This window comes from Podospora bellae-mahoneyi, chromosome 6 (assembly GCF_035222275.1).
Source record: "Podospora bellae-mahoneyi strain CBS 112042 chromosome 6, whole genome shotgun sequence".
Taxonomy (NCBI): Eukaryota; Fungi; Ascomycota; class Sordariomycetes; order Sordariales; family Podosporaceae; genus Podospora; species Podospora bellae-mahoneyi.
This window is the reverse complement of record NC_085885.1, coordinates 1,774,693-1,800,601: the sequence shown is the minus strand read 5'-3', so window position 1 is coordinate 1,800,601 and position 25,909 is coordinate 1,774,693. Positions and strand designations below refer to the sequence as shown.

Genomic DNA, 25,909 nt, shown 5'->3' with positions numbered 1-25,909 from the left:
TGAGGATAGATGGATGTGATGATGTGAGGGATGAAGAGAGAAGAGCGTTTTGAGAGATTGGACTGCTGTCTTTATAGAAGAATTGGCTGGCGTTCACATCACCTTGAGGTACGTCCATCGCCTAAGTCCACTTGGCTTCGAGATGGGAGAGTGGTATTTTGGTCCTTGACTAGACAGGGTCCCTAGGCGCAGAACACCTGCCAACGAAATCTTGCAAGGATAAATGGCCTTCGTCTACTCGAGAGTTCGACCAACAACAGGCCGGTGTTCCGTAAAGTGGATCGGAAGGTAAGTACCTATGCTCTTTAATCAACTAGGATCATCAGTCTAGGACCATTGTATCCCAGAAGCAATCGCCAACAGCTTTCTGATGTAGCAACGGAAAGAGCTCTCATTTTTATGTCTGGGAGAGACTCCTGGGATGACAACTGAGCTCCGTTGACCATTTGGTACATCATAGTTTGGGCTGTTCAGATATCTACTGAAGACAGCATTGGAGAACGTTACGGGAGGCCGTAACTGTCAAAGGTTAACAGACGGAGTATCGTTTGGCTATTTTACCTAAGGTACTGAGGTATTGATTCCATGGTGCGTCTTCGACATAGACTATAGCGGGATCAAAAACTTATCACCAACTGTTACTGGCAAGGTTCTTCAAACTCGCCAGCGCTAGCAAGCAGCATCTCCATCACAACTAGCTACATGGTCGAAGGATGCAACTATTTACATTGTAATCCTACAGTCGCGAAAAGAACCATGCGTTGGTGGCTCCGCTATAATCAATTATAACGCCAACGACGTCGGGTGACCCTGTATGCGTTCGACCCGGCAGAATATCCAGCCTGCTATTCCCAGCACCAAGCCACCGGATCTAATCCGGAATTCAGTTGGTTGTTTGACACTACCGATCCACTCATGCATGGTGCAGACGCTGAAGAACTTGTGCAACCAACTGCACCGCGATCCATGTTTTGAGTAGCCATCTTTGCAGCGGACCGTTACATCAAACATAAACCGTCTGTGGGGCATTTCAGGGACTTGCACCCACGACGCGAAGTATTCCTTGTAAGGTTGCACCCGCTAAGACAGTTGCAAGCTATATCTCCAGGGGAGCTCATTACATGGCCATGGTCAATGGATGTTGCCATGACAGTGGAGAATGTTGCAATGTCGCTCTCTGAACTCACACCCCCCTTACACAGCGAATTTGAGAACAAGGCGAGCTATCATCATCCATCAGACGTTTGACAGAGTATGTGCCGGCAACGTTCGAAAGAGGAAGAGGGGACATATATGAACAGGCCAAAAAAGACCCTTACTGGGGGCCGATGTGAAAATTGACATACCCTAAAATGGAGGATGCAAGCGGGCTGGATGAGGTAGGTTGGATGACCAGAAAATGGCCCACCCACGGACATGGACCACCACCCCCACACCAGCCACACAACCTTAATGAGATTACCCCTGAATGCTTACACTCCCCACAACAAGACCAATATTGGGTCAATTTCTACGGAAGTTATACCAAAATGTAGCTCAACCACTGTCAGAGTCAGACATTGCATCTGCTTCCCTCTTACGCCGGGTTTGAACCCGATAACGTGTGCTACGCCGCACAGGCTCGGCTGGCTCCGGCTGCTCCACATCCTCCTTGGGCACCACTTCTTCCTCCACCACCCTCCCTTCAATACGAGCCTCTTCCAGGTCACAAAGCCTTACAAACTTGGAATTCGAATCTTCTCTATTCAACTTGCGCCTCTTCTTTGCGTCCTGGGCTTTGTGGGCGTTTTGTTGGTGCCTTGCCGCATCAGCTTTATGGATGGATGCCTCAGATCTCAGTGTAAGTATAGTACTGGTGAGAGTCCTTACTGCAAACCGTTTTCCGGCCGGCGTATGGTTCTTAAGTAGGTCCCTGACCTCCTTGGCCACCTGGGAGTCCTCCACGGTATGGAAAGTAGGTGTTTTTGAAGAGAGATCCAACGGCACCATAGGGACTACCACCTGGCTTGAAGAGAGCGGTTTGCGCCTACGTATGGGCTATAATCCTGTCCCACGCTAGCCGCCGGCAATATTTTTTTTCCTAAAGCCCTGCTTGCGGGTAAGGTCATACAGCCGGACTAAGTCGACTTTGCCGTTAGGCGTACAGTTGGTGAGGGCGTCGTTTATAGCTATAAGCCTCTTATACGCCTTCTTTACATTGGAAAAGTAGCTAATATTAAGGGGTTGAAGGACGTGAGAGTAGTGGGGGGGCAGGAAAAGAAGGTAAATATTGCTCCTGTAGTACCGGATCATGAAGTCGTTAGTGGTATGTGAGCTATGGCCATTACAAATAAGAAGACGTGGTTCTGATAGGTTCTTTGGTTAAGTCCTTGGGATAAAGACCTCTTTAAGCTATCCTACGGTAAGGTCGTTGCTGGTCCAACCGTTCGATAATACGGCCATATACCAGTCCTTATCGAATTGGTCCTTAAACTATTGCTTTTAAAGGTCTTAGCCTTTGAAGATTACCCCGGGGGGGAGGGCTCTCCCATCCTGGGAAATACACTCCAATATAGTAATCTAGGTCCTTCTTCCATTCTATTTAACGTATATAGACTTTTTATCCCTTATTGAAGACCCTATAACTAAGCCGTTCTCTCCTTAACCTTCCATTATTCCTACTTCATTATGGTTATACCTATTCTTAGGCTTAATCTAGTCAACGGTAAAATATAGGTCAAAGAACTTATTGATATTCTCCGGAGTAGCTTCGTTGACTCTAGCGTAGTCAATCTTCTTTCCCACCTTCGTTTTGATACTGGGATGACGGCCAATAAAGCGGGTAACCTAGTGCTTCCTAATGGAGTAGATATCGCCTTGTTCAGCCAGTATACTGGCCGCCAGAGCTCGTACGTTGGCGTGGGTGGGAGCGTAGCCAAGGCTTTCCTGACGAAGGATCCATTGAACGATGAGGTCTTCCTGGCCCTGAGTAAGCCGCTGTTGATTTTAATGGGCCTGTTTGCAAACCTGGGTTCCTAAGATGCGGTGCCTCAGTGTAGAACGTGGAACCCCGTGCTTGTCGGACGCTTTGCGCTGGCTCATACCAGCAAGAATGTCTTGTTCGGCATCTGCGATATCTTCCTCGGTATATTTGGCCATTGATGGGTACCTGGAGCAAAAAAAAGAAAAAGAAATGGTCCATTTTTGACCTCTGGGGGTGGAATATAAAGTTGGGGGGGGCTTTCGGAGGTCCAGGGTTGTTGAGGGTTTAGTGTGGAAAATGGCACTGGTAAGTTCAAGCCAATGTGGGCCACCTCTGTGGGTGGGCCATTTTCTGGTCATCCAACCTACCTACCTAGTCAGAAGCAGATCTCAGCATGACAAACTACAGGTATTGACATCAGCCCCAAGCTCGGGATATGCACCTACATAGGCGGACATCGCCTGCATCTACTGCGCCGTAAGTTAGTCTCGAGTCCGTATTTCGTGTTGAGCCCGTAACCGAGTACCTGTACTTGCATGAGTTCCGAATTTAAGTAGAGCGGTCTCCTGATGATCCCGTCACTGTTGATCACAAGGATCTAATCCAAACTGGACTCGACGCTGGCCACCATTCGTGTTTCTGACAACATTGACCGCAGCTCTATCAAATTAAGCTTCGATTAGGAAAATGATACATCAAAAAAGAGACGCTGAGCTGAAAGTATTGCGGATTACATACAAGTGAAAGTGATGAGTCCCTGTCTCGGTGAACTCCCATATCTTTCACAGTCTCCGATGTATATCTGAGACTCACGCATCATGTGTTTCCAAAGAAAGCCCTCCTCCTCCCCCCCCTCCCCATGCCAAGGGTAAGATTCACAGGCTCCCCAGATACTCCACAACAAAGCCTTGCTTCGTCTAACCTCGGAACAACGGGCTCCAGACCTTGTGTCACTTCCTCGAGAATTTCCCCCCATGTCTTCTTGTTGTTATCCTTGGTAACAACACCCAACACAGAGCCCCAAGAATCAAGAACTTCGGCAACCATGGTCATGGCGTTCGGGAGCGAGGGCCGCTTCTCCATATCCATCAAATGAAGTCCATTGAAGATGATGAAAGAGAATGTGCCGTTTTGCGTAGTTCAAGAGAGAGAGAGACGTCAGAGATCTCGACAACGATTCGAAAAGTCTAGTATGCTTCTCCATCTACTCAGGATCCTTTGCTATCTGATCATCCCGATATTCGACCATATTGGTGTTGCTTGGACGACATGATGGCGCTGTAAAGTAACGGATGGGTTAGCGACCACATTTAGATGCCTCTATTTAAGGGCAAGATACTTACCTATAGAGGGGATTTTGATGCTCCGCGAGGATTCATTCCATTTCTCTGCCTCAACAATTACGTCAGAAGGAATGCTATGTAAAGAGATATAGGCCTCTGGTTTGTAAACTTCCTCCGCCCTACCAGGAGTCCGAATATCCATACAGTCGATGAATCTGCTCAGTTTTTAAACATAGACAGAGTGCGAAAGAAGCCGGGTGTCGAGAGTAAAAAGGGTCCACTCCGTTTTCTGTGAACATATCCGTGAAGATCTCATGATTTTACAGGCCCACTTGATGGGGGAAGTCTTTGTCTGAAAAGCAGGAAATAAAGGGAGTGCGGCCTTTATAATGCCAGTCGAATTGGTTGTAGACTGCTTATTTGAAGTTCTTATCGTCCAAAGCCCATGCAGGGTACACGGTGCTGAGCCATGAGTCCACCATTCGAGTCTTCTTCGGTTCTAGTCCCTACGTATTGGACCCGATAGAGGAAATCGGGAAGCGATAGACAGCGGTGTAGCTCCATATTTTTTTGTATCGTCTTAGTTTCGGTCCTTTGAGATGTTGGTTGTTGAGTGGGAGACTTTTGATGAAGCCCAATGACGCCCGACGAATTAATAGGTAGGCGGTGAGCTTGAACATTACATGACAGCGCAACGTGACCTGCTTGGTATGACAAGAAAGTGATTGCCGTGCGATATTGGGGTTGTGTAACACATGCGCTGATGTAAATGGCTGGCAGGAGACTGAGCGGAGGTCGGAGGTTCAGCAAGCCTTCGTCGAGTACCTAGGTTTATTGGTCTGTGTAACTATTCCTAACGTGCTCCTTTGAACATTGGTAGAGTAAAAATTGATCATATTACACTGGTTGTGTCCCCTGCGATCTCAAAAACTTCACCTCAGGAAACCTCCCACTCTCCCCAGCAAGCAACCCCTCCCCCTTCCCCATCAACGCAAACCGAAAAAAATCCGTCAAATACTCCGTCATCATCCCCATCGCCCAAACTCCACTAACCACACCTCCGAACCCAACCCTCCTCAACTCCTCACTAACCTCCCCAACCAACGAAAAGTCCAAAAACGTCCTATGCGTCGCATTAACCACACCCAACTCCTTCATCCACAACCCAGGCCTCCTCTCCGCAGTAGCATCCCAAAACCGTCCCCAAGTCTCATCAGTTGTAGTATTATGCCCATCTGCCCCGAAAATCAAAAACGGCCTCACCGCCCCACCCTCAGCAACCCCAGCACCAAACATACCCCCATCAAGATTAACCCCCGCAGCAATCCTCCCATCCCGCCTCATCGCCACAGCAGCAGCCGGTCCACCAAACGAACTCCCCACAAAGCCAACCTTGGCTGATTTAGGAACCTTGAGCCAGTCAAGAACAAGAGTCGCATCCTTCGCCCTAACCTCCAACGCAAACCTCAACTCCTCCACAGCTTCCGCATCCGCAGGAACCCGTCCTCCGTAAATGACGGTACCATCAGGGTATTGCACCACGTCCGTCTCGTAAGGGTGGTCCATCACCACGACTTCAAAGCCCATCCCAGCGAGACTCTGCCCCATGCCCGAGTACCAATACCGTGTTGTGTTGAGGCCGGGACCGAGGAGAAGAAGCGGGCGTGGTTTGTCGTGATGGTCACGTCGTCTCCCCTTGCAGCACATCTCCACCTTTAGCGAAGCAAGCACGCCTCGTGGCCAGGGTGTGTCGCCCATGTCGGCCTGGAAGATCTCATCCTCTACCGAGGCGATGAATTCAGGCATGTAAGGAAGCCGGCAGGTTTCAAGACAGTCTCCTTTTCGAACTGGGGTGTAGCGCGAGATCATGATTCGGCGGGTGTGGGATGTGTTGAATGGGTCTGGGAACCCATGGTTGATGAGTTCTGAGGTTGTCCATTTGGCGAGGTAGGGCGTGTGAGGGACGGGAAGGAGGATGGCCTGGACTTTGAGGAAGAAGTAGAAGATTGCTGTCAGGACTTTGGGAAGCTGCATGATGTTTAAATTCTTGGATCTCTAAGGTACCTTAGACAGGATGAGTCTCACAAAGGAAAGCTGCTTTATTTAAGAAAAAATTAAGGACATGATATGTATTTATTGTCAACGAGGCTCTGGCCCCACGCTCAACAGTATCAATCCCGGTCCCATTCCGGAAGCTTACGGGGGGGCGATGGGGTGGCATCGTCCATCCCACGATATTTCCACCTGCCTGATTCAGCCTGGGATCCAACTGCAGAAAATCCTTCCAGGAGCTTGTAAAAGAGGGTTGAAGTGAGTCCAATGACAAGATCGGACTTCAATCTAACTGATAAATCGCATTGCAGAATGACTGCTGACCGTAAGTTTGTACCGCAGAACCAGAAAAGAAAGTACCGTCGCAAACCGATTCTATCCAATCTGAAGACCCCAGCTCTCCCAGTCTCCCCACCACCCTTCACTTCCGGCCTTTTTCGCAGGCCACACACGCCTAAAATAGTCCATGACCTTTCCATGATTTTCTTTGAGGCTCAACGAATTCTTTAGCCACTTGTCAGGCTCCTCGCTGGTGAGTTCCGTAACCACCAGCTGGCTGTCCATTCGTTTCACCATCCACGATTTGGAAATGGCATGAAGAAATGGTTTGAGTAGGTGCCCGGCAGGACCCCTTGAGCGCCCGTTAAACCACATGCCGCAACGTGGCGGTGGTCCTTTTTGTGACAGATTCTCGCCTCCATAAGATTGTACAAGGTATTCACGTTGCCCCCCACCGTGGAAAAGATGTCTCGAGCCAGGAAGGCGTTGAGGGCACTGTTTATGAAAATGTCGTAGACGTGTCCGTTGCGGTAGTCATGTACACGCCAACAGCAATCAGCGGTCTCATCTCTATCTTGGTCTAGGATGGAGACTACAGAGGGAGGAATGCGAGACACTGGTGTTGAGGGGTACGGCTTCACCAGAGGTATGGCTTGCTTGTCATGCTAGCCGCTTGACTGAATGACTTTTGGAGGTGAGCAATCTAGCATCAGCGTCAGGCGGTGCAGTTGGGACGATTGTCACCAATTAACTTGTAACAGGCACTCTCTGCAGCATCTCCTCTTGACCTCGCAATTGAAACGGCGAGATCGGTCAGAGCTGGAAAAGACCTTGTGAGCGCAGCTAGACCCTGAATAGTGACGTGGTTCTGCATGTAACCGACGGGGCTTTGGCCTTCCCATTTTCGTAAGGGAAGCAGCGAGAGGCTCTGCAATCTGGGACAATCGAAGCAGAATCCAAGGACGGAATGATCTCATTCAGTGATTTGGAGCGCCCTTAGAGAGGGCAGGCTGTCCAGGAACCGAGCGACCTCTTGGCCTCCACTGGTGTGATGGGCACACGAGATCCGTCGCGCCGTGGCAATTCGCAGGCTAACGAAAGGCTGCTGAAGTGCGAGGAAGGACGTCATTTTTAGCGCGATAAGCTGTTTTGCAGAAACTGCATGATCCAGAGTCAAGCTCTGCAGCAGAGCGAAATCTGTCAAACCATTCCACGGCCCGTCCCTAGTCTCAAGTTGCCCAAGGGGGGTTGTCCAATCCCCGGCATGAACATGATCTCGTGTTTCGCACGCGTGCACACTGTGGCTGAGGTTTAGATGTGTCAATCGGCCTTTCGGAAAAGGGTGACCCCTGTGGCCTCTTGGGATTTTTTTGACTGGGTTGCGAGACGCGTTGCGACATGCATGATGTTCGTCTGGATGCTTGTCAGGATTGCCGAAGGAAGCCAGTTCGGCCGTGTAGTCGTAGATTGTATGGACTTCTTTTAGGCCGGCTGAGGCCAGCGGCTGCTTGAGCATCCAACTCGAGAACACGTAGCTGGAGGGAGTAGAGTCTAGGGTTGTTTTCATCATCATATGACATGTTGTAGTACCGAATCCAGACTCTGTAGAGACATGGAGAAGTGATGACGTTCCACTCGTGAGGATCAATCGTTGGCGAGTTGTCGAAGGCGCTGCACAGTCTGAACATTTGAAGATGCAAACGAGCTTTTATTTGCTTGGCGTGCAATGCCATGAGCAAGCAAGGTGGAACTGTGACGGGCATCGATAGACAACATCTTGTAGGCACGGAAACTGGGAGATGAGGGCTGCCAGTGGTTGCTAATGCCGATTACCCTCATAGTCCTGCCTGGCTGGCGTATCCATCTGACGAAGAAGCCGGGGTTCAAGTGTTGGAGTCAAAGGGATTGCACCGTGTCGGTTCGTGGACCCGGAAAGGAAGCCATGCAGATTCGCGTGAGTTGTGTTGAAGTCTGTTGTCGAGGGCAGTGATAGATGCCAGGATCGGTTTGCATATCCAGCCTGAAACGGATTGGTTTCGGTGTCTGACTGTCTCATGTGACCGACGATGATGAGGCGGCGAACAAATCATGGTTCCGCATCTGGAGTACTCGTTTGCAGCCCTCTACATCTTGAGCCAATGGAGCGGGTTTGTCAATGTAGAAGGTGATGGTGTCGATAAGGGCCGCGACAGCAACGGAGAAAGAATGTTTGTTGGCTTGTGCAAGCGCTTTCAGACTAGGAAAGTGCGAGTCGGAGGGGAGTTGACAGATGCGCAGGAGAAGCTCATTTGGTAGTCCTGTCAGGCTTGGTTGTGCCATGATGTCTAAGGTGATGATGGCAATATTGGTTGGATTGAAGAAGAAATCAACGACCAGACGAACTGCAGGAAACCCTAATAATAAAGCAGCTCAGATTGGCCCGAGCTCCAAGCGTACTCCGGAGCGATCAGGGACGGTTCCTCTTGAACTCTATTACGCCTCTCCAAGCCCGTCACATAGTCCGGAGGCTTCAGGATAGTTGCACAACTATTGACCAATCACGATAGCCGCTACCTTCACAAAACAAGCAATCTTCGACACGACATTGAGTCCGATGCAACCAGCTGCCTAAATGGGGAGAATAACAACTGGGGAGCAGCTTACTCCGAGTAAGGCGGTCGGATCTATCCCAGAAAATTTCGGCATATCTTAGTGTTAAGTCTTTATTGCGACAACATTTGGTAATCGGGTGGACCATGCTTCGAATGCTTTGGGGCATCTTGACCTCACCTCTGAGCAAGGAGCACACATCAATTCGAAGCCCTCACTTACGACGATAGTGAGACTGATGATACACACACACACACACACACACACACACATGGCTTTTGGGTCCAGGTTTGCTTGAGGGGGGTGGTTTCGCGATCGAATCAGCCCTATCATGTGGCTATTGAGCTTGGCTGGGTTTGGCATCACCTTGGCACTCCAAATTCTGCCCTATGGTTGGATGGTGTACGGGGAAAAATCATCTGTTCCAACGTTAGTTCCCTGTTGCCAAGGCCTCATCTCTTTTGACAATGCATGAGCCTCATAAAAGCATCGGAATCCCTTGCTGTCTTCGTAATGATCTCTTCTCTCTTTCCATTCCTTGCATCTTTATCATGGAACGAACGGGCACATTGGCCTCACTGGCCATCATGGCCACTGGGTTTCAGCGAGCGCTGGCCAGCGAGTGGACTGGGTGGACTGGCACAGTGTTACAGGCCTATGCAACATCCTACTTGCCATACGGCTGCAATCCGGAGGTTTTAACTGGGACAAGATCATGCGACGAGACCTACGTTCCACGCCCCTTTACAGTGAAACATACCAACATCCCCACCGGTGTCACACCCGCGTCCTCAAGAGTAACAACCAATATCGTTTGGGACATTGTGATGTCCACCATCATTCTGCCCGCTGACGCCATCCCCCGGTCAGAGCTAGAAGACTGGTACAAGTTGCCATCGCCATCAACTCAGTCCCAATTCACGACCGAACTTTGGATCATTGACCACATCCTCACCGCCCCAGCCAGCTGCCCAACCCCGTTCGAGTTTACCACATCCACCAGCCTCCAACCCTGGGCCGGCTGGTTCCCGTCCAAATTCCTCACCGAGTACATGCTTCCCAAAGCCACCGTCCTCCCAGTCCAGACGCATTCGACAAAGGGATACAACCCATCACTAGTCAGGGAGATCCACGTCAAGCTGACTGACCTACCCCCAACCCGCCACGGTGTCCCTCATGCACGCACTTACTATGACTCGGTTGTCAGCAGCCTCAACACAACTTACGTCCAGGAGTGCCATCGCCCTGGCGGGCCGCGACCGCTGACTCAAGAGGAACGCTGCCCTTATACTTACGCCGGGAAGTGCAGCAAGGTCGAGCCGTGGAAGGTCATCATCGCGACTGTCATCCCGTCCTTCTTTCTTCTTGGATTTGTCGAAAACTTCTTTTGGTTCGGGCGGCTGATGATGGGCAGGACGGCCCTCCGGTTGGGAACGGTTTGCTGGATATTAATCTTCATTTTTACTATTGGGTTTACAATCGTAGAGGATGCAAGGAAGCCGGAGGACCAGTCTGAGCTGAGGGAGCAGTGGAAGGCGATGCCGCTTAAAATGAAGATCAAATTGTGGTTTCAGTTCGGATTCAGGCAACGGTACCCGGTGGATTGGCTGGGGGAAAGAAAGCCGAGGCGTCATGGGGAGAACACCGAGATGGAAAGACGTGGAGATACTGGCGGCGGTAATGGAGGAGCTGGAACAGGAGGTCGGTGGGTGGAGGACGATACGCCTCTGCCGGTTTATCCTGGTCCTCCTTCCTCGGTGGTTGGTGGGACTACGGCTGCTTCTTCCGGGCCGGTGTTGGGTAATCCAAACGCAGTGCTCGCATCAATGGGATCTGGGACTGCTGTCATTAGTCCGACGCAGACTTCTGTCCAGACTCAGTCGCCCGTGTCCCCTCAGCGACCTGACCCGAATACAGGGACAGCTGGTGATGGGTTTCGAGCGGTTTGAAGGAGTGCAGGTTCATTATTATGTAATGGCTAATGTTTATGCTTTTCTCGGTTCATTTTTGCGATAGATACACAATGAACTTAATTATAATGAAGATTTAATCGAGACGGCTTCTCATGAATATGATCATCGCTCAGCTTGAGAAAGACATTGCAATAATCAACTATATCACCGCTGAAGAGGTAACATCACCCGCCATGTCAAACTCCATGACATAACAATCAGACTCAACACCCTTATCTGTATCACTATCCAGACAACCATGCAGCATCATAAGTCCTGTCGCGTTGGCATTGAAGGTAACTCTACGCAAATATCAGCCAAGTTCTCAACGCCTGATAGTACGGCATAGGTAGGTAAGATACTCACCCCGGAGACCCTTCACAGGTCCACGTTTCCTTCAAACTCAAGCTCATATCCTCGAAATCAAACCGAAACTCTACCCCAGGATCACTGCACTTTGACCACGACCCATCCTCCCCCAAGTTTGCTAGATCAACGTCCTGAGCCAGACACTCCACCGTCTTGTTTGTTGCTGAGGAAAATGATGTAAACCCAAATGTTCCCATCGAGCCACCCTTGTCCCAGTCGTAGACCTTTAATACCAGGTCATTGATGCTCCAGTAAGAAGGGGATTGGGAGGTTGTGGTGCAGTCTTGATTTGCGAGGGTGACTCCGCAGAGGAGAGCCACGCGGAAATTAGCGATGTGCATTTGTTGTCCGTTAGATTCCGAATTAAACTCAACCGGTTTTAACAACAGTTCCTTTGTGTGTAGGTACTTATCTGACGGTCGAGTCTCATATATGGTGTGAATGTGGTAGGAGTCTCACGACAGGGGGGAACTGCCGGCATGGAGTCTCTCGGCTGAACGGCAAAGGGCGTGGTTAACGGAACAAGCAACGCCAGCACAATCTAATGGATCGTCATTGGTTGCCATCAGATAGATGGCGGCTGCGGGGAGAGGGAAGGTTGCCGCGGATGATTGCGTAGGAGTTATCGAGTTCTTCCCAGCAGCAAATATCATGATGTTACGAGTGGTACCACGACCACATATTGAGATTAGCTGCTGTGATAATGCCCCCATACCCAGGTATGCTTGATGCTGCTAAGGTGTATGGAAACATGAAACCAGTCCGTCTATAAGAAAGTTGTACAACCAGATACCTCAGGTACGTCCAGCTATCGCATTGAACTTGAGATCTTCATGCCCTGCTGATCAAAACGAAACCGACCTCACCAACTATACCTGTTCTATCATCAGTTCAACCGTCACACAACTAGAACCTTGCACGAAAGAAAACATGTAACCTAATCGGGTGACCAAAACTCTGGGGTTAGGCATCTATCTTAAAACACGGCTCGGAAGGACGGCAGTTTAAGGTTCGACCTCAACCAGCAGAATCTCATATGCCGGACCACCTACAGGGACTAGTTTAATAACCAGTCCAATGATAGCAGAGAGTTTTAAAGGTCGTCATATAAAGTCGACGCGTACGGAATTGCTTGTCCCTCCCTCACTTTGAAATGTTGGCAAGGAAAGTGCCCGTGTATTCTACAAAATGTCCCTTCAACCTGAAATCTCCATCAGGTTCTGGCCGCCAGAGACGCTGGAGCTTTGATCAACAAAACCAAGTGCGCGAAAATGCGGTCTATTTGGAGTGTTGCAATCTTGGTGCCCTCGGCTCTTGCCGGAGTGGTGGCTCCAAGGGATTGGAGAACCAAAGTGAACGTGTGAGTGTCATTATCAGTTAGAGCTCCGGTTGCCATCTGTGGTTATGGCTGACATCATACCAGACAACGCAACGGCTTCTACCCCTTAGATGTCGTCGACAAGCTGTTGGATGAGACCATGGCCAAGGTTGATGCGTACATGAGCCAGAAGATCGCCGCAGGCAAGAACAACGGCTGCACACTGGAGAACGCGGGAGTACGGAGAGAGTGGTATGGCAACCTTCTACCTAACCTTCAGTGATTGTCCCAGATTTAACTTGTATCTCAGGGGCGATATGACCATCGAACAACGATCTGACTTCATCAACGCCACGCTCTGCCTGATGAAGGCGCCATCCAAAGCGCCCAAGAGCCAGTTCCCAGGAGCTCGGACTCGGTACGACGATTTCATGGCCTATCACCTGACGAATGCCGGTTCTCTGCACGACACGATTGGCTTGTTCCCTGCCCACAAGTATTTCTTGCTTGCGTATGAGACGGCTCTTCGTAACGAGTGTGGCTATAAGGGATATCACCCGGTATGACGGACCCCTTGCCTTCCTCGTCGAAGGTTTGCTAACTGTTCTTGATGATGAAAAGTACATGAACTACGACCGCTACACCAAAGATCCAAAGAATTCAGCCCTCTTCAACGGAAACGCGACAAGTATGGGTGGCAACGGCTTGCCAGACCCCAAGTACACCGGCCTTCGCACCGGTACCGGAACGATCAAACCGGGCGGCGGAGGTGGATGCGTTGTTGACGGCCCCTTCACAGAGTTCGTTCCCTCTTCTTCGACATCTATCCACTGCCACTTGAGGTATCTAACTAGCTTTCTTCCAACAGGTACACAGCCAACATCGGTCCCGGCGCCCCCGTCATGAACAACGTGCCCAGAAACCCAATCTCCAACGGCACCGGGTACAACCCTCGCTGCATGCGCCGCGACATCAGCGTCGACGCGGCCCTCGGCGCCACGGCAGACCGCGCGTACAACCTCCTCACCAAGTCCAAGGACATCAACACCTTCTACAACACCTTGCTCACACCACCCCGGAACGTGAGCGATCCGTACAACTTTGGGATCCACACAGCTGGTCATTACATATCGGGGGGAGACCCCGGTGGCGATCCGATGGTTTCGCCTGGGGATCCAATCTTTTACTTTCATCACGCGTCGCTGGATAGGTTGTGGTGGATTTGGCAGATGATGGATCCGGAGAAGAGGGTTAATGCGCAGGTGACGCTTGGTGGGAGGGATGCGGCGACGAGGAAGCTTGATTTGAAGTGGCTTGCACCTGATGTGATTCCTGTTATTGAGGCGCATGATGGGCTTGGGGGGTTTGGGGGGTTGTTTTGTCATGTATATGTATAAGTTCTGGGAAGACTTGAGGAGAGGAGGGCGAGTGTGTTTGTTGTTGGTTTTACATCCGCTTTATTTGATAACTTCAATGTAACCAACCTTCCAGCAACTGCAGAAAGTGACAGACCCCGATCCAGCAAATCCTTTGTGAGATCTTCATCAACCCCAAAGCTGATGTCGCTTCCAGCAAGTTTTTTGATAATGCTTTTGGATATCATCACCGTCAAGTTGCTTCACTGCTCCCCAGTCCCTCGTTCCTCGATTAAGCTTCGGCTGACATGGTCCCCTCCCACCTGCCCCTTGGAAACCACAGCCCCTTCCGCCTCTATGATCATCTTTCTACGTCCGCTCCTGCCCCAAGAAGGAGCCAAGAACACACTAAAACTGCGCGGCGTGGGCACTGACCATCCACTCACTGCCTTGCTCTTCTTCTTGTAGCCTGAGCCACGGCCTATTCCTTCCTTTCCCAGTTCTTTTCCAGTAGGCATCACCAATATCACCAGACTTGCCCCACAAGTTCTTTGGCTCACATATAAACTCAATCCAGTTGAACGAAACCGGCCAAATGGTTTGATGTGTTCAATGATGAAATACTCGAGGCATGCGCGCTTGCTTCTAAGTATGACAGTTCGAACACCGTCAGAAGATTTTTTTTTTTTCCTTTTCCATGATAAGAAATTGGATTCTGAGGACGCATTTCTTTTTGAGTATAAGGGGATAAGATGTTTTGATGGGGAGCGACGTTGGAAGGGGTACGTACCTTACCTGTACAATGATACCTACTGAAGATGAGAAGAAGAAGAGGTTGCATGAAGTGAGAAAGGCGGCAGCGATTTTATACTGCAGTGCAGAGCCAATAGGCTCAAGCTTTTTGACAACGTCTAATGTTATGTAGTGGGGCGTTGAAGCAAAAGTTTTAGTGTTGATGTGATTGCCAAAAGCTTTCTTCAGTGAAATTGTGCCGTAATTAACAGGCTGCAAGTTGTGACATTGGACCATGTGTGTCATTTCACAGATAATCAATGCACAAAATTACTGAACAAAGTCTTGTATAACATACTTTGTTATGACCTTTACTAACAACATCAAAAAATCTTCATCATCAAACTCCCACATCACTGCCAACCGACGCCTTTCCCATCTTCATCTAGCATCTCTAAATATCCGCTTTGGTATACCTGAGCCCTTCCTGCTGCCCCCCACCAGTATCCCACATGAATAGACCCGTCGTCATACATGCAGTTCTGCCCGGTGCTGGGATTGGTGTGGGCGACAATGTTTCGCTGGTTGGAAACCTCGGTCCGTTTGGTAGCAGACGTGTTGCACCATGTAAAGTCGCGTCTGTTGCACCTGCCGACGTAGCACTATCCCGCCGCCGCTGTAAGGCGGGCACCGACAAAGACACTGTTGAATGCCTGGTGGTCGGCCCGGAGAGCTGCATGGTTCCAGTCCGCGTTGACAAACTGGCAGTCCCACTCGCCTCTCAAGTTGCTTTGTCTTTTGAAGAGGAAGTTCAATCGCATCGGGTGCCTCAGAGGTGGAGTTTGCTGCCGGGGCGGAGAGGACGCCTTGGATGCCGGTGAGGGTGGCAAGGATGGGGGCGGCGAGGGTGAGCTTCTGTTGATCGAGTTGTCAGTACCTACTCATCGGTGTAATACCAAAGAAGGGCGCCTACCATGATGGACAGTGTTATCGATGGACTGAATTGTTCTCAGTGAGGTAGTGGGTAAGGATCAGCTCGAAGAAGTAAGATTGAGAGAAGCTGACGGGTGAAGAGAAAGGAAGTTGCTATTGGGAGTTGTGGTCAACTTAGGTAGGCAGTCACTGACTTCTGCTTGAACCCTCGCATCTACCTAGCGGTGCGAAAATCTCTTCCCTAAATAAATCTTCGTGTTGTTCCTTCTTCACTCGGTCCCTCTTTAGGAAGGTATGATGAGCGAGATTTTCTTATCCGCCAGCTAGCTTGGATAACTGTGAGATCTTCCCAAGGATAGGCCTCCCTTTTGGTTATGTCTCCGTTGCCAAGTGTGGAAGCCTTTGCCTCCCCTCGTTTTTCTACAGACACTAAGAATGTGGAATTGTGAGCCCTTTGGTTTTTCACAGTAATATGAAAGCCCGACGGAGATTTCATCTTGGATTGTAGGGGTCTCGTGTCGGTTAGCCTCTCAAACCTAGGTAGCTTAGCAATACTATTAATATTAACGCTGCCTGTTCGGCCATTCGGTGATGGATGTGGTCTCGAAATCCGTTCGGGTTTATGCGTTGCTAACCTTTATGTTGCTCGCTAAGCCTACGAAATCATTGGCGGTGTAGCCCCATGCTTCGCATAGGGTAGGCCTAGTTCTGGGACAGGGTCACTGGCACCAAAAATGAGGCAAAATACGACGACAAAAGTGGTGATGGTGATGAAATCTAACAGAACGAAAAAGCTACAGAAACAAAACAAAAACCGTAAAGAGCAACCAGAGTGTGGGTCTGACCAAAAGGCAGGCGCATGGAGCACCACACCCAGCCAGTATGGCCATGTCATAGGTCCGTAGGTAGCCACCCACGTTTGCAAACTTGGCTACCTAGGTACTCAAATTCTGCCCAGGTTGAAACAGGTAGAAATGACTTAAAATGCAACAGGATTTACAGCCCGCGGCATAATATTGTAGGTAAATCAAGAAGTTTGAAGATGAGGTAATGTGGTTCATAATGCTGTTACCAAACCATCACTGTTCGCCCCGCTACAAGGTCAACAACCTGCTTCGAAGCCAAAAGTTCAAGAGGGAAAAGCTCGCCATGGAAGCGATCTGAGTACCTACCAACTTGGCAAGGAATGAGACTGTTATTTATCTTACCTTCACCCTTTCTCCATGGACAGCACTGCCTGGCCGGCTGGAGATCTGATCGAAATATAGCCCACATCAGTAGCAACCCACAGCATTCCATCCAACTTTACCAAACAGCAGCTCCACACATCGCCCATTCCCGCTTGACCTTCCTAAGTACCCGACCACAAATTGAGAGTGCGATGTATGGAAGGCATCGAAATGTGGGCAATACGTAGTATTAGTAAGTGGTGGTGGTAGTGAAGGAAAGAGCAGTGGTTCTGGCTGTAGACTGCTATTGTCTTGGCTCTCAGTTCGGAGAGCCCTGGAACTAATGCTATCCCCTTTTAGGTTGCCGTCACAGCCTTGTCGCAAAGTTTGGCGAAGCCAAGCAACCACCAGACTGAGCCAGGCAAAGGGTCTGGGCTGAGGAGGCTGGGCGACCACTAGACCATCACAACACCTTATCTTTCTGTTATCTGGCCCCGAGTCTGTTGGGTTAGTTAACTTGGGTACATCGATGTGTGTGTCTCTCGACCAACCATGTGCGTGGGGCTCTGCTGAATCACACAACTATTTATCCTTCGCTAGTTAAACTGCGCATCTTATCAGGTGAAGTTTCGACTTGGAAACCCCCGACGATCAAAGGCTTAAATGCCAGGGGCGTTCCTCTTCGACAACTACTTATAGGCGCCTGAGTTATCCAAGGAAATTTCCGCTTGGCGAGAAAGTGTCGAGAGCACATCAACAATGGACACATATCGACACCCACCCGGCGACCTCCCGCGATATCTTTACCGGGTGCAATACCGAGGAAATACAGGACTGTACAACAAGAACAGTGGACTCAAAGCCCGGGACACAACCACGTAATTCGCGAGAATCAGAGCTACTCAACTCTTCAAAGACGCCGTTGCGGATCACTTCGACTGGAGTAGCAGGTACCCGACACCTTTCATAACGTTCTTTTCGGTCGAGCAGCACGGCGTAAGATGGGCACTCTGTTTCGAAAGATGGGGCAGAAGCGAGCCAGGTGAAAACGACTGGTTTATTCTCACCATCGACACGTCAACGCTCACAGATGTCCACTTTTTCAAGCTTAGCATGCTTGTCGATCGGTTTGGTCTTGGAAGCAAGATCGATTCAAAAGTGCAAGAATCTCACAAGCGAGGGGCGTACATTTGTTTGCATTGGATCCCGGCTCGCGCGATTGATCCAGGAAAGACCAAATGGAAGTTTGATGTTATTGGGCGTAAGTTCCTTTGATAGATGCTGTCACAGGGAGGAAGTTGCTGACTGCAAGCTGCAGGATCTCCGGAAACGGAAGAGGAGGAAAAGTCTGGGGGGTTTTCGGGTCTTTTGCAGCGCATTCTGGGGCTCTCTTTGGGGAATTAAGTCTCAAAGATTTGGTGCTGTGATGGTGAGAAGAGGGTTTTTGGCAATGACCCAGACGAAGGGTTTGAAATGCATGCCTATCATAGATGGAGACGGAGCCAATCGGTCGCACGGCCGCTCGGCCTCGACTTGAATCCGAGTTAATTATTTCTCTGACAAATCAACTTTACACTCAAAATTCACTTTCTATTCCAGCCTCAAAAACACTCCAGCTTCACCTCCGTCACCATGACCCCACCTCCCCCCACAACGTCGCTATCCTTCACGTTGTGGAACGACGACAAGCCCACCACAATCATCCTCCTCCACGGCGGCTTCACCTGCCGTCTTGAATTCGCCCTCATCCTCCCCCACCTCTCGGACTTCCACCTCCTCGTCCCTGACCTACCACTCCATTCCGCGTCCCGCCACATCAAACCAGGCACCACCGACCACTCAGCCCAGCACGTCGCGCAACTCATCCGTTCACACGCCCACGGCGGCAAGGCGCATGTTGTCGGTGTTTCAATGGGCGGGTACGTAGCCCAATGCCTCGCCTTGGACCAACCCGACCTAGTCCTCTCTCTTTTTGTGACAGGTGCTGCTCCCGCGAGCGGGACACGGTTATTCATGGCGCAATGGCCAGGATTGACTTACTACACTATGAAGATGATGGTAGGGTGGGTACCGAGTTGGTTGTATCAATGGCAGGCTTCGTTGCTTGGGTTGAAGCTGGATATTGAGTTGATAGAGGATATGAAGGAGAATATCACTTGGGAGGTGGTGCACGATATGTTTCCTTGGATATTGGAGTTTGGTTTGGATGATGTGAGGAGGTTGAAAGTGAGGACTTTGCATGTTGCGGGAGCTAAAGGGGATGATATTGGTATGATGGTTAGGACGGTGGAGGCGTTGAGGAGCAGGAGAACGGACCGAGGGGGGGGTGTGGCCTGAGGATGGGTCGGGAGGGTTTGTGTTGAGGGAGGGGGTGCATGGGTGGGATATGCAATTTCCGGAGTTGTTTGCGGGAGGGGTGGGGGCTTGGGTTGAGGGGGAGAAGTTGCCTGGGGAGTTTGAGAGGCTTTAGGGGGTTGGATTCTTGCAATATATGTTCATGGTAAGCGAGCACGCATTGCGATGCAGTTACGTGACTGAGTCGTGCTATTTCTAGGTGTGCAAGATTGCACAAGCTTGAAAGGTCAACAGTTGGCCCAGATATACCTATTGGTAGGAAGTGGAAAGTTGATGATGTTGGGTGAGTGGGCATCGGGAAGTTTTGTGATCTAACAGAGCGGAGAGCAACGCAATTCAGCCCAACCGACTAGCCCTTTCATCCACAACTCAACAACTCTTTCACCTCTTTCAAGATTCAGTCAATAGTTATGGGATGCTTTCCGCGGTCCTTGAAGCTGCGGCTTTGTCTGAAGCGAAAAACAACGACACCCGGTCTGCAGTTAAGCGGCAGCCCAAAAGCCTGGGAGCAGCCCCCTGATTGTAAAGAACTATTTGGCGATGTCTACGATAAGCAGGTCCAACTATCGACGGTTTTGGAATCCGCTGCCCAATGTTCGCGGTGCTGGGCCTTGGGAGAAATTCTGAATTATGTCACAGATCTCAGGAGTGCCAGCACTGTCCTGTTAGAAAGTATCTGGCATGACAACACGCTCGAAATCGGGGTCATCAGGCCAGGAGACACCTTTGAGACAGCACCGGGATATAAGATTTATGAAATTGGTGGTGAGTGCTATTAAGACATGTTCGATCAAGACTACAGAAACCATTCAGTTGCTGAAACGAGCGTCTATAGACAGGTACAAGGGTGAACGACCCTTGTTGGACCCCATAGTAGGCCTGCCGATAACACATAAAGCTACCCATGTCAATTTCCGCCCCATCAGGTCAACTCCCGAACATCGTTTTGCCCTCGCGAAAGAATGGCTTTCATAATGTGTCACATCACACGAGGCTTGTAATGAATATGATGCAGAGTATCTATTGCCGAGGCGACTGTTGGATATTTCAGACGTCGAACACATCCGCTTAGTAAATACGCAGCACCAAGAACTTCATCCACGGACGGGGTATGTCGCCCTCAGCTACTGCTGGGGCAAACAAGGGAACCTTTGCACCAACACAGCCAACCTCAAACAACATGCAGCCGGAATCCCGATGCTGTCACTTCCTTCCACCATCAGAGACGCAGTCATTGCCTATATACACCTCTGCCAGCGTTATCTATGGGTCGACGCCCTTTGCATCATCCAGGATGATCCACGCGACAAAATGGCACAGATTCCTCAGATGGCCGACATTTACTCCGGCGCACTTCTTGTTCTGTCTGCTGCTGGCTCTTCAGGCTCGCTTGAGGGCTGCCCACTTGGGCCACCCGAGATGCAGCCCTCTCCACCAAAGATAATACGGTTGGACTTTTCCTGGTAGGCCAATAACGACAACGAATCATCTGATTACAGAGAAACAATTGTCGTAGAGCAAATGGAGCACGAGCGGTGCCGATCTCTACCGGGACACTGGGCACACGAAACCTTTGATCAAGATCCCACAGACGCCCTCAACGTTGTTGAGGAACGTGGATGGACATTTCAGGAACGATTCTTAGCCAAGAGATCGCTGTATATTGGAAAAGGAGAAATGTCATGGACGTGTGCCACCGAGGTGCAATGCGAATGCAAGAATCCTAGTCCACACATCAAGACAGAGGCAGGGGACCGTGTATTTACTCGGAGATACGGCATCAATCACATGTCGGTAAACAAGCTGTTCTCCGAGGCTGAACTCAGCAAAACGTACTCGTACCTGTGGTCTGCTATAGTTGCAACCTACTCGGGCCGTCTGTTCACGCAGTTCGGCGATAGAGTCGCGGCCTTAGAGGGTATTGCTGTGGCTTTGCAACGGAGGTGGCCGAACATTTACAAAAGGGACGAATATTTCTTTGGGTGCTGGTTATCGCTTTTACCGGACCTGCTCTTGTGGCATGCCTCTGGAGAACCTGTCTCGGAACAGATATATCCGGATCTGTTTCCCTCATGGGCGTGGCCCTCCTGTGGAAGACCTGTCAGTTCCATCAGTTGGGTATGGTACGGGGTCGATCCAAAATTATGGGTTGAGCTGCTCGATTTCGAAGTCAAAGAGCCTCCGCCAGCGGCGGTGTCTGGGCAAGGAGGAGGAACAGTGACGTTGAGGGGACCTTTAATTCCTGTGAAGCGAGAGGTTGTCACATATGAAGAAAATGAGGAGGAGGTGGTATATGTCCCGATCGACACACAGCTTTCTTTCATGGCGAGAGGTGCGTCTCTGGATCATGGTGACGGGGACCCAGATACGGAAAGGGTGAGCCATCTTGCGCGTGTAGGAAGCTACCCCTTCAAGCTACAGGAGAAAAACAAGCAGTTGTCCTGCGCAATGCTATTTCTTGCGCCCATCACGGGCAGGCAGGAAAATATCTTTCGCCGAGTGGGTATGGTTCTGTTGTCAAGGACAAAGCAAGCTTTCTTGGGGGCTGAGTTTCCACGACTGTTGACTCCTCATGTCACCGACTACAAGCCCACCTGAACAAACACAACATAACTTATAAGCTAGGTTGCTTTTCAGGAAGAGTACCTCTTATTTCTAGACAATTTCACTTCCTAAGGCAAGTCGGGATATTTTCCGCGTCCATTCAACCGTGTATTCACTTTCAGATACCTTCCTACCTAAACTATACAGTTCATGGCGTAAGACTTTGAGCTGGAGAACTCCAGTGAGAATGCGAAAGGACAACCCTCCGACTTTATGCCACCTCGTCCCAACAATCTACCTAGACTTGTCACCAAAACAGTTCATCATTCCACCCCCTATCTTATCCCACAATCACAGCACTCTCTCTAGCACTGGATAGAAACAGAGCCATACAAGACACTGTAGCAGCCCGCGCGGGTGGCGACGAAGCTGGAGCCACGGCAGTTGTTGCCGCTCTAGGTCGTGACGGTGCAGCTTATCATTTCTGTCAGCTCATCTTCTGGAGCGATGTAAACAGATTAAAGGCTTACCCAGAGCCGCTATAGCCAATAGACCGCTTGTTGGAAACGGCAAAGCAGCGGTAGCCGCCGTTAGTGACGGTGACCTGCTCGTTGCTGCCGTTGCAGGCGTCGCCCGAGTAGGTGGTCACGACGGCGGTGCCGAGGATGCTGACGCCGGACTCGAACTTGGCCTCGAGCTGACTCTCGGGGGCGGCGAGGGTAAGAGGGAGGAGGGTGAGGAGGGCGAGGAGGTTGTTGGTGAACTGCATTTTGGCGGTTGGGGGGTTGTGTGGTTTTGAAGTGGTGGATTTGTGTTGAGAGTTGAAGTTGAGAGTGAGTTGATGGTGGTGATCACCGGGGGAGGGAGATGGGGAGAGAATGGGGTTTTATACTTGTTTTGGCCGTGGTCTCGGACGACGACAGAGGATCGTTGTCCTCAACACCTCGTGCAACTTCCGAGTCACGGACACCGAACGGTCGTGGGCGAGGTTGCTTCATGATACTCTGGCAGGGGGCCGAGAGTTGCTCTACCTCGATGATCGAAAGACAATATGCAGTGTTGTTGATGGTAGTGATGATATTGCAAAGTGGTCTGGTGCAGGGAAGCGGCACAGGGGTCATGCCGTGACTATGCCTGATCAACAGGCGCATTCTACCTGTATAGACTGGGTGGTGGATTTCCCTCTAATCATGATCTCCAGAATTTCACCAAAGAAACCTCAATCTTTCCGGCTGTCTAGTCATCTGTATTCAGCCACTTTAGATACGATGTCTGTTCCACCTCTATCTGCAGCCAAGTAATTCACTTTCAAATTGGCACTGTGGCAGTAACCCAAGGACATTTATTAACATGGTGGCGGTGAACATTCCGCTCATATTACGACACCAACACCTCCTTGATGATGGATCATCAACCGATCTGTTCAACATCAATGGTTACATAATGTTGTTTTCCATCACAACCGCGCGAATAACTGGCTATAGACAGGCTAAGACCTTGGACGTGAAGAAGCGTTGGCAGACCTCCACTGAGTTGTCTTAGAATGTTTTTCTTGCGTAATGCAGCCAATCGGACTCCTCCTCCCACTCATCAGTCGATTGAGTTTTCAAGGTGCTCTATCTTACCGTGAGAGTCCAAGCTACTACCTCGCTAGAATCACCATTATGAGATACCAAATCTAGCGAGCCACCAACCACCTGAGCCAGGTCTTTTATATAAAACCTTCTCTTAGTGTGTGAAGTTATAGGCGGGTTAGCTCGAGTTTGTGCGTCCAATAGTAAAGTTTGTGGAACCAACAGCGAAGTTTGTGCGACCAACAAACGGTAAAGGGAAAACAGGACCAAACAGAAGGACGAAGAATGTACGGGGAAGTTAATCGCACATATGTCTCTAGATCCTACTACGACATTGAATAGATTTGCAGTAAACACATCACGGAACGGTGAGTTTCCGCCGGCAGTCTGACTCAGCCGTCAATCCCAAGGTAGCGAAGACGCATAATAAGCATCAAACTATAATTCCGGGCTCATTCTCCAGATTAATTTCCAAGCCACTGTCGAATAGGTGCCAGTAAATAAGATTTCATCTGCGCAGCTCGGCAGCTGTCTCATCTCAGATCCTTATTCTTTGCACCCGTCCGCAGCCCTATAGGGATGTCCTAGTATTTCAAGTCGCTGCCTTAGCGGGACTATGTAAAGCAAACGACAGACAGGAAATCTTGTGATAACATGGTTCATGAAGAAAGATATTTCATCGTATATTTTCGGCCGAAAAAAGGAAATATATCAACGTGGCATTAAGTGAAGCCGGCACCTTGCGCCTAACCCTCGTCTCATATACTCTTCATAATCATGTATAGGCGGAAATTGTGCCCAAGATCTGCTGACATAAGTTACTGAGGACGGGAGTGTCAGCTTGTACAGTGCTGGGGTTGCCAGACTTTTTGAGCTTCTTTCTTACATCGACACCATGGCCTACTACGTAGGTACGGTTGTGCATGCTGTACGCCCTCCATATTTCCACTTAGAATTTTCAATGACCTAGCTTCAAGGTCTTTCACTCAATAAAAGGACAATATGTGGAAGTTTGGGAATACATAATGACACTAGTAAAGCCTATTCGTAGGTTTACACATTCCGACGGCACTGATCACTGCAGGCGAGACCTGTCATACTCCGTCTGACAGGCCCATTGGCTTGCGTTAAGATTAGGTGGTTAGCTGACTAACTCCGATCCTCCGAATCGCATGCTCACTAAACGAATGGGAGAATTACTAGAAGAGGCATGTCGTACAGCTATTCTATCAGCTAGCCGTCGAACATCAACGTCAAAGAATAGTCTAGAAAACATCTCACCCGGTATGCTGTCGTGTTTCGAGAACAGAGGACCTCCGAGTATCACCATGTCCGAATCACTGCAGAGGCCTCTGGTTCCGATAGCTTGATGAATAAAACCAGGCGAGAAAACAGTGATCAGACCTATAAGAAGCCTTCCACTCTTCTCGAAAGATGGGTCTTAATTTCCAGCATCACGCATCATTCCTTCTCAGTCTTCTGGTGACTTCTGGAAGGTCTCCATCTTCTCAACTCTCCTTCAATCATCAGACAAGCTTCTGGCAAGCTTCCATTATACAACCCCAAAATCCATCTATCGAGATTCTGGCAAGCTTCCAACACCATCACAACTACCCACCTATTCCAAACCCTTCCCTCTCCAAATCTCGCTTTTCCTCAGAACCTTCCTCCCAAAATGAAGCAAACCAACCTTCTCATCCTCGCGATCGGCCTCGCCGGAGCAGCTCTGGGCAGCGCAGCTGTTCTCTCCCGCGACAATGACGCACAGTCCGCCCCTTCAGGCTCAATTTTCGGCAAGCGTACTACTACAGGTTCTACACAGGTGGTCGGTAGCAGCGGTGGTGGAGTACGTGGCTCCATGTCAGTGGCGTGTGATTTATGAGTAAGGACCTGGGTGCGTTGGAAAAAGGGTAAGGATCAAGTATGTAATCGGATAAGATAGTAGATGGGTTGGGTATACATGGGGGGTGGTGACACGGAAGATGTCAGGTTAGATAAGTTAGATTGGGACGCTCTTTGAATATACTTGTCGCTCATTATCAGTCACAGAAGTTGACTTATACACTGTAGATCCTTTAAGGTCTCTGTTATACTTTGATCTTGGGGAAACATGGAATCGATTGTATGATATTACCTGAAAGTGAACTTCGGAAAACAGTGCCTATTAAGTGGGCATCGATATAGAGAGGCAGGTTAAAAGGCCTAACCAAGTGAGGCCAGTCATTGTGTCGCAACTGATGCAGATATAGTAGTCCTGTATGTTGCCATATTCTACCTATGCTAGCACACATTGTTATCCCATTAGGTAGTGGTATTCCAACGGGGTTTTTCAATGTGGAAAATGTTGGTTCTGTGACTTGGTGAGATCCTACCTGGCCAACGGGAGCAGTTCGCACCATCTCTGTGTAACCATCCGTGGCGGCAACACAGGCGCCCTTGGCGT

At 49.9% G+C, this 25,909-nt stretch overlaps 8 protein-coding genes across 8 annotated transcripts; 4 read left to right on the top strand and 4 right to left on the bottom strand.

Annotated features, from left to right (window-relative positions):
- Positions 1 to 3,392: 3,392 nt before the first annotated feature.
- On the bottom strand, positions 3,393 to 4,447 carry QC761_602330 (uncharacterized protein; the record flags this gene model as incomplete). The annotated part of the gene is made up of 4 exons (XM_062880687.1): positions 3,393 to 3,432; positions 3,489 to 3,601; positions 3,701 to 4,240; positions 4,306 to 4,447. 2 exons carry the CDS (start codon positions 4,445 to 4,447, stop codon positions 4,167 to 4,169), a joined length of 216 nt encoding a protein of 71 aa, XP_062729463.1. The 3' UTR covers positions 3,393 to 3,432; positions 3,489 to 3,601; positions 3,701 to 4,166.
- Positions 4,448 to 5,142: 695 nt separating this feature from the next.
- On the bottom strand, positions 5,143 to 6,279 carry QC761_602340 (uncharacterized protein; the record flags this gene model as incomplete). Its single annotated transcript, XM_062880688.1, has 1 exon — positions 5,143 to 6,279. One exon carries the CDS (start codon positions 6,277 to 6,279, stop codon positions 5,143 to 5,145), a length of 1,137 nt encoding a protein of 378 aa, XP_062729462.1.
- A 3,353-nt stretch (positions 6,280 to 9,632) lies between these two features.
- QC761_602350 (uncharacterized protein) lies at positions 9,633 to 11,114 on the top strand (the record flags this gene model as incomplete). Its single annotated transcript, XM_062880689.1, has 1 exon — positions 9,633 to 11,114. The coding sequence occupies one exon, from the start codon at positions 9,633 to 9,635 to the stop codon at positions 11,112 to 11,114; it is 1,482 nt and encodes a 493-aa protein (XP_062729461.1).
- A 163-nt stretch (positions 11,115 to 11,277) lies between these two features.
- QC761_602360 (uncharacterized protein) lies at positions 11,278 to 11,827 on the bottom strand (the record flags this gene model as incomplete). Its single annotated transcript, XM_062880690.1, has 2 exons — positions 11,278 to 11,419; positions 11,484 to 11,827. The coding sequence occupies 2 exons, from the start codon at positions 11,825 to 11,827 to the stop codon at positions 11,278 to 11,280; spliced, it is 486 nt and encodes a 161-aa protein (XP_062729460.1).
- Positions 11,828 to 12,156: 329 nt separating this feature from the next.
- Positions 12,157 to 14,260, top strand: QC761_602370 (uncharacterized protein). The gene is given in 6 exon segments (XM_062880691.1): positions 12,157 to 12,495; positions 12,571 to 13,056; positions 13,115 to 13,364; positions 13,426 to 13,604; positions 13,673 to 14,214; positions 14,225 to 14,260. The coding sequence occupies 4 exon segments, from the start codon at positions 12,965 to 12,967 to the stop codon at positions 14,199 to 14,201; spliced, it is 1,050 nt and encodes a 349-aa protein (XP_062729459.1). The 5' UTR covers positions 12,157 to 12,495; positions 12,571 to 12,964; the 3' UTR covers positions 14,202 to 14,214; positions 14,225 to 14,260.
- Positions 14,261 to 18,625: 4,365 nt separating this feature from the next.
- QC761_602380 (uncharacterized protein) lies at positions 18,626 to 19,463 on the top strand (the record flags this gene model as incomplete). Its single annotated transcript, XM_062880692.1, is given in 2 exon segments — positions 18,626 to 19,315; positions 19,332 to 19,463. The coding sequence occupies 2 exon segments, from the start codon at positions 18,626 to 18,628 to the stop codon at positions 19,461 to 19,463; spliced, it is 822 nt and encodes a 273-aa protein (XP_062729458.1).
- Positions 19,464 to 19,642: 179 nt separating this feature from the next.
- On the top strand, positions 19,643 to 21,946 carry QC761_602390 (uncharacterized protein; the record flags this gene model as incomplete). Its single annotated transcript, XM_062880693.1, is given in 5 exon segments — positions 19,643 to 20,113; positions 20,184 to 20,221; positions 20,247 to 20,324; positions 20,342 to 20,796; positions 20,848 to 21,946. The coding sequence occupies 5 exon segments, from the start codon at positions 19,759 to 19,761 to the stop codon at positions 21,944 to 21,946; spliced, it is 2,025 nt and encodes a 674-aa protein (XP_062729457.1). The 5' UTR covers positions 19,643 to 19,758.
- A 311-nt stretch (positions 21,947 to 22,257) lies between these two features.
- On the bottom strand, positions 22,258 to 22,661 carry QC761_602395 (uncharacterized protein; the record flags this gene model as incomplete). The annotated part of the gene is made up of 2 exons (XM_062880694.1): positions 22,258 to 22,345; positions 22,423 to 22,661. 2 exons carry the CDS (start codon positions 22,659 to 22,661, stop codon positions 22,258 to 22,260), a joined length of 327 nt encoding a protein of 108 aa, XP_062729456.1.
- Positions 22,662 to 25,909: the final 3,248 nt, after the last annotated feature.

Bases quoted from the DNA above. Each gene is read 5' to 3' on its own strand.
- QC761_602370 (XM_062880691.1), top strand. From the start codon at position 12,965: ATGGCCAAGGTTGATGCGTACATGAGCCAGAAGATCGCCGCAGGCAAG. The intron at 13,057-13,114 runs GTATGGCAACCT...CTTGTATCTCAG, and splicing joins GCGGGAGTACGGAGAGAGTG to GGGCGATATGACCATCGAAC. The intron at 13,605-13,672 runs GTTCGTTCCCTC...TTCTTCCAACAG, and splicing joins GTTGACGGCCCCTTCACAGA to GTACACAGCCAACATCGGTC.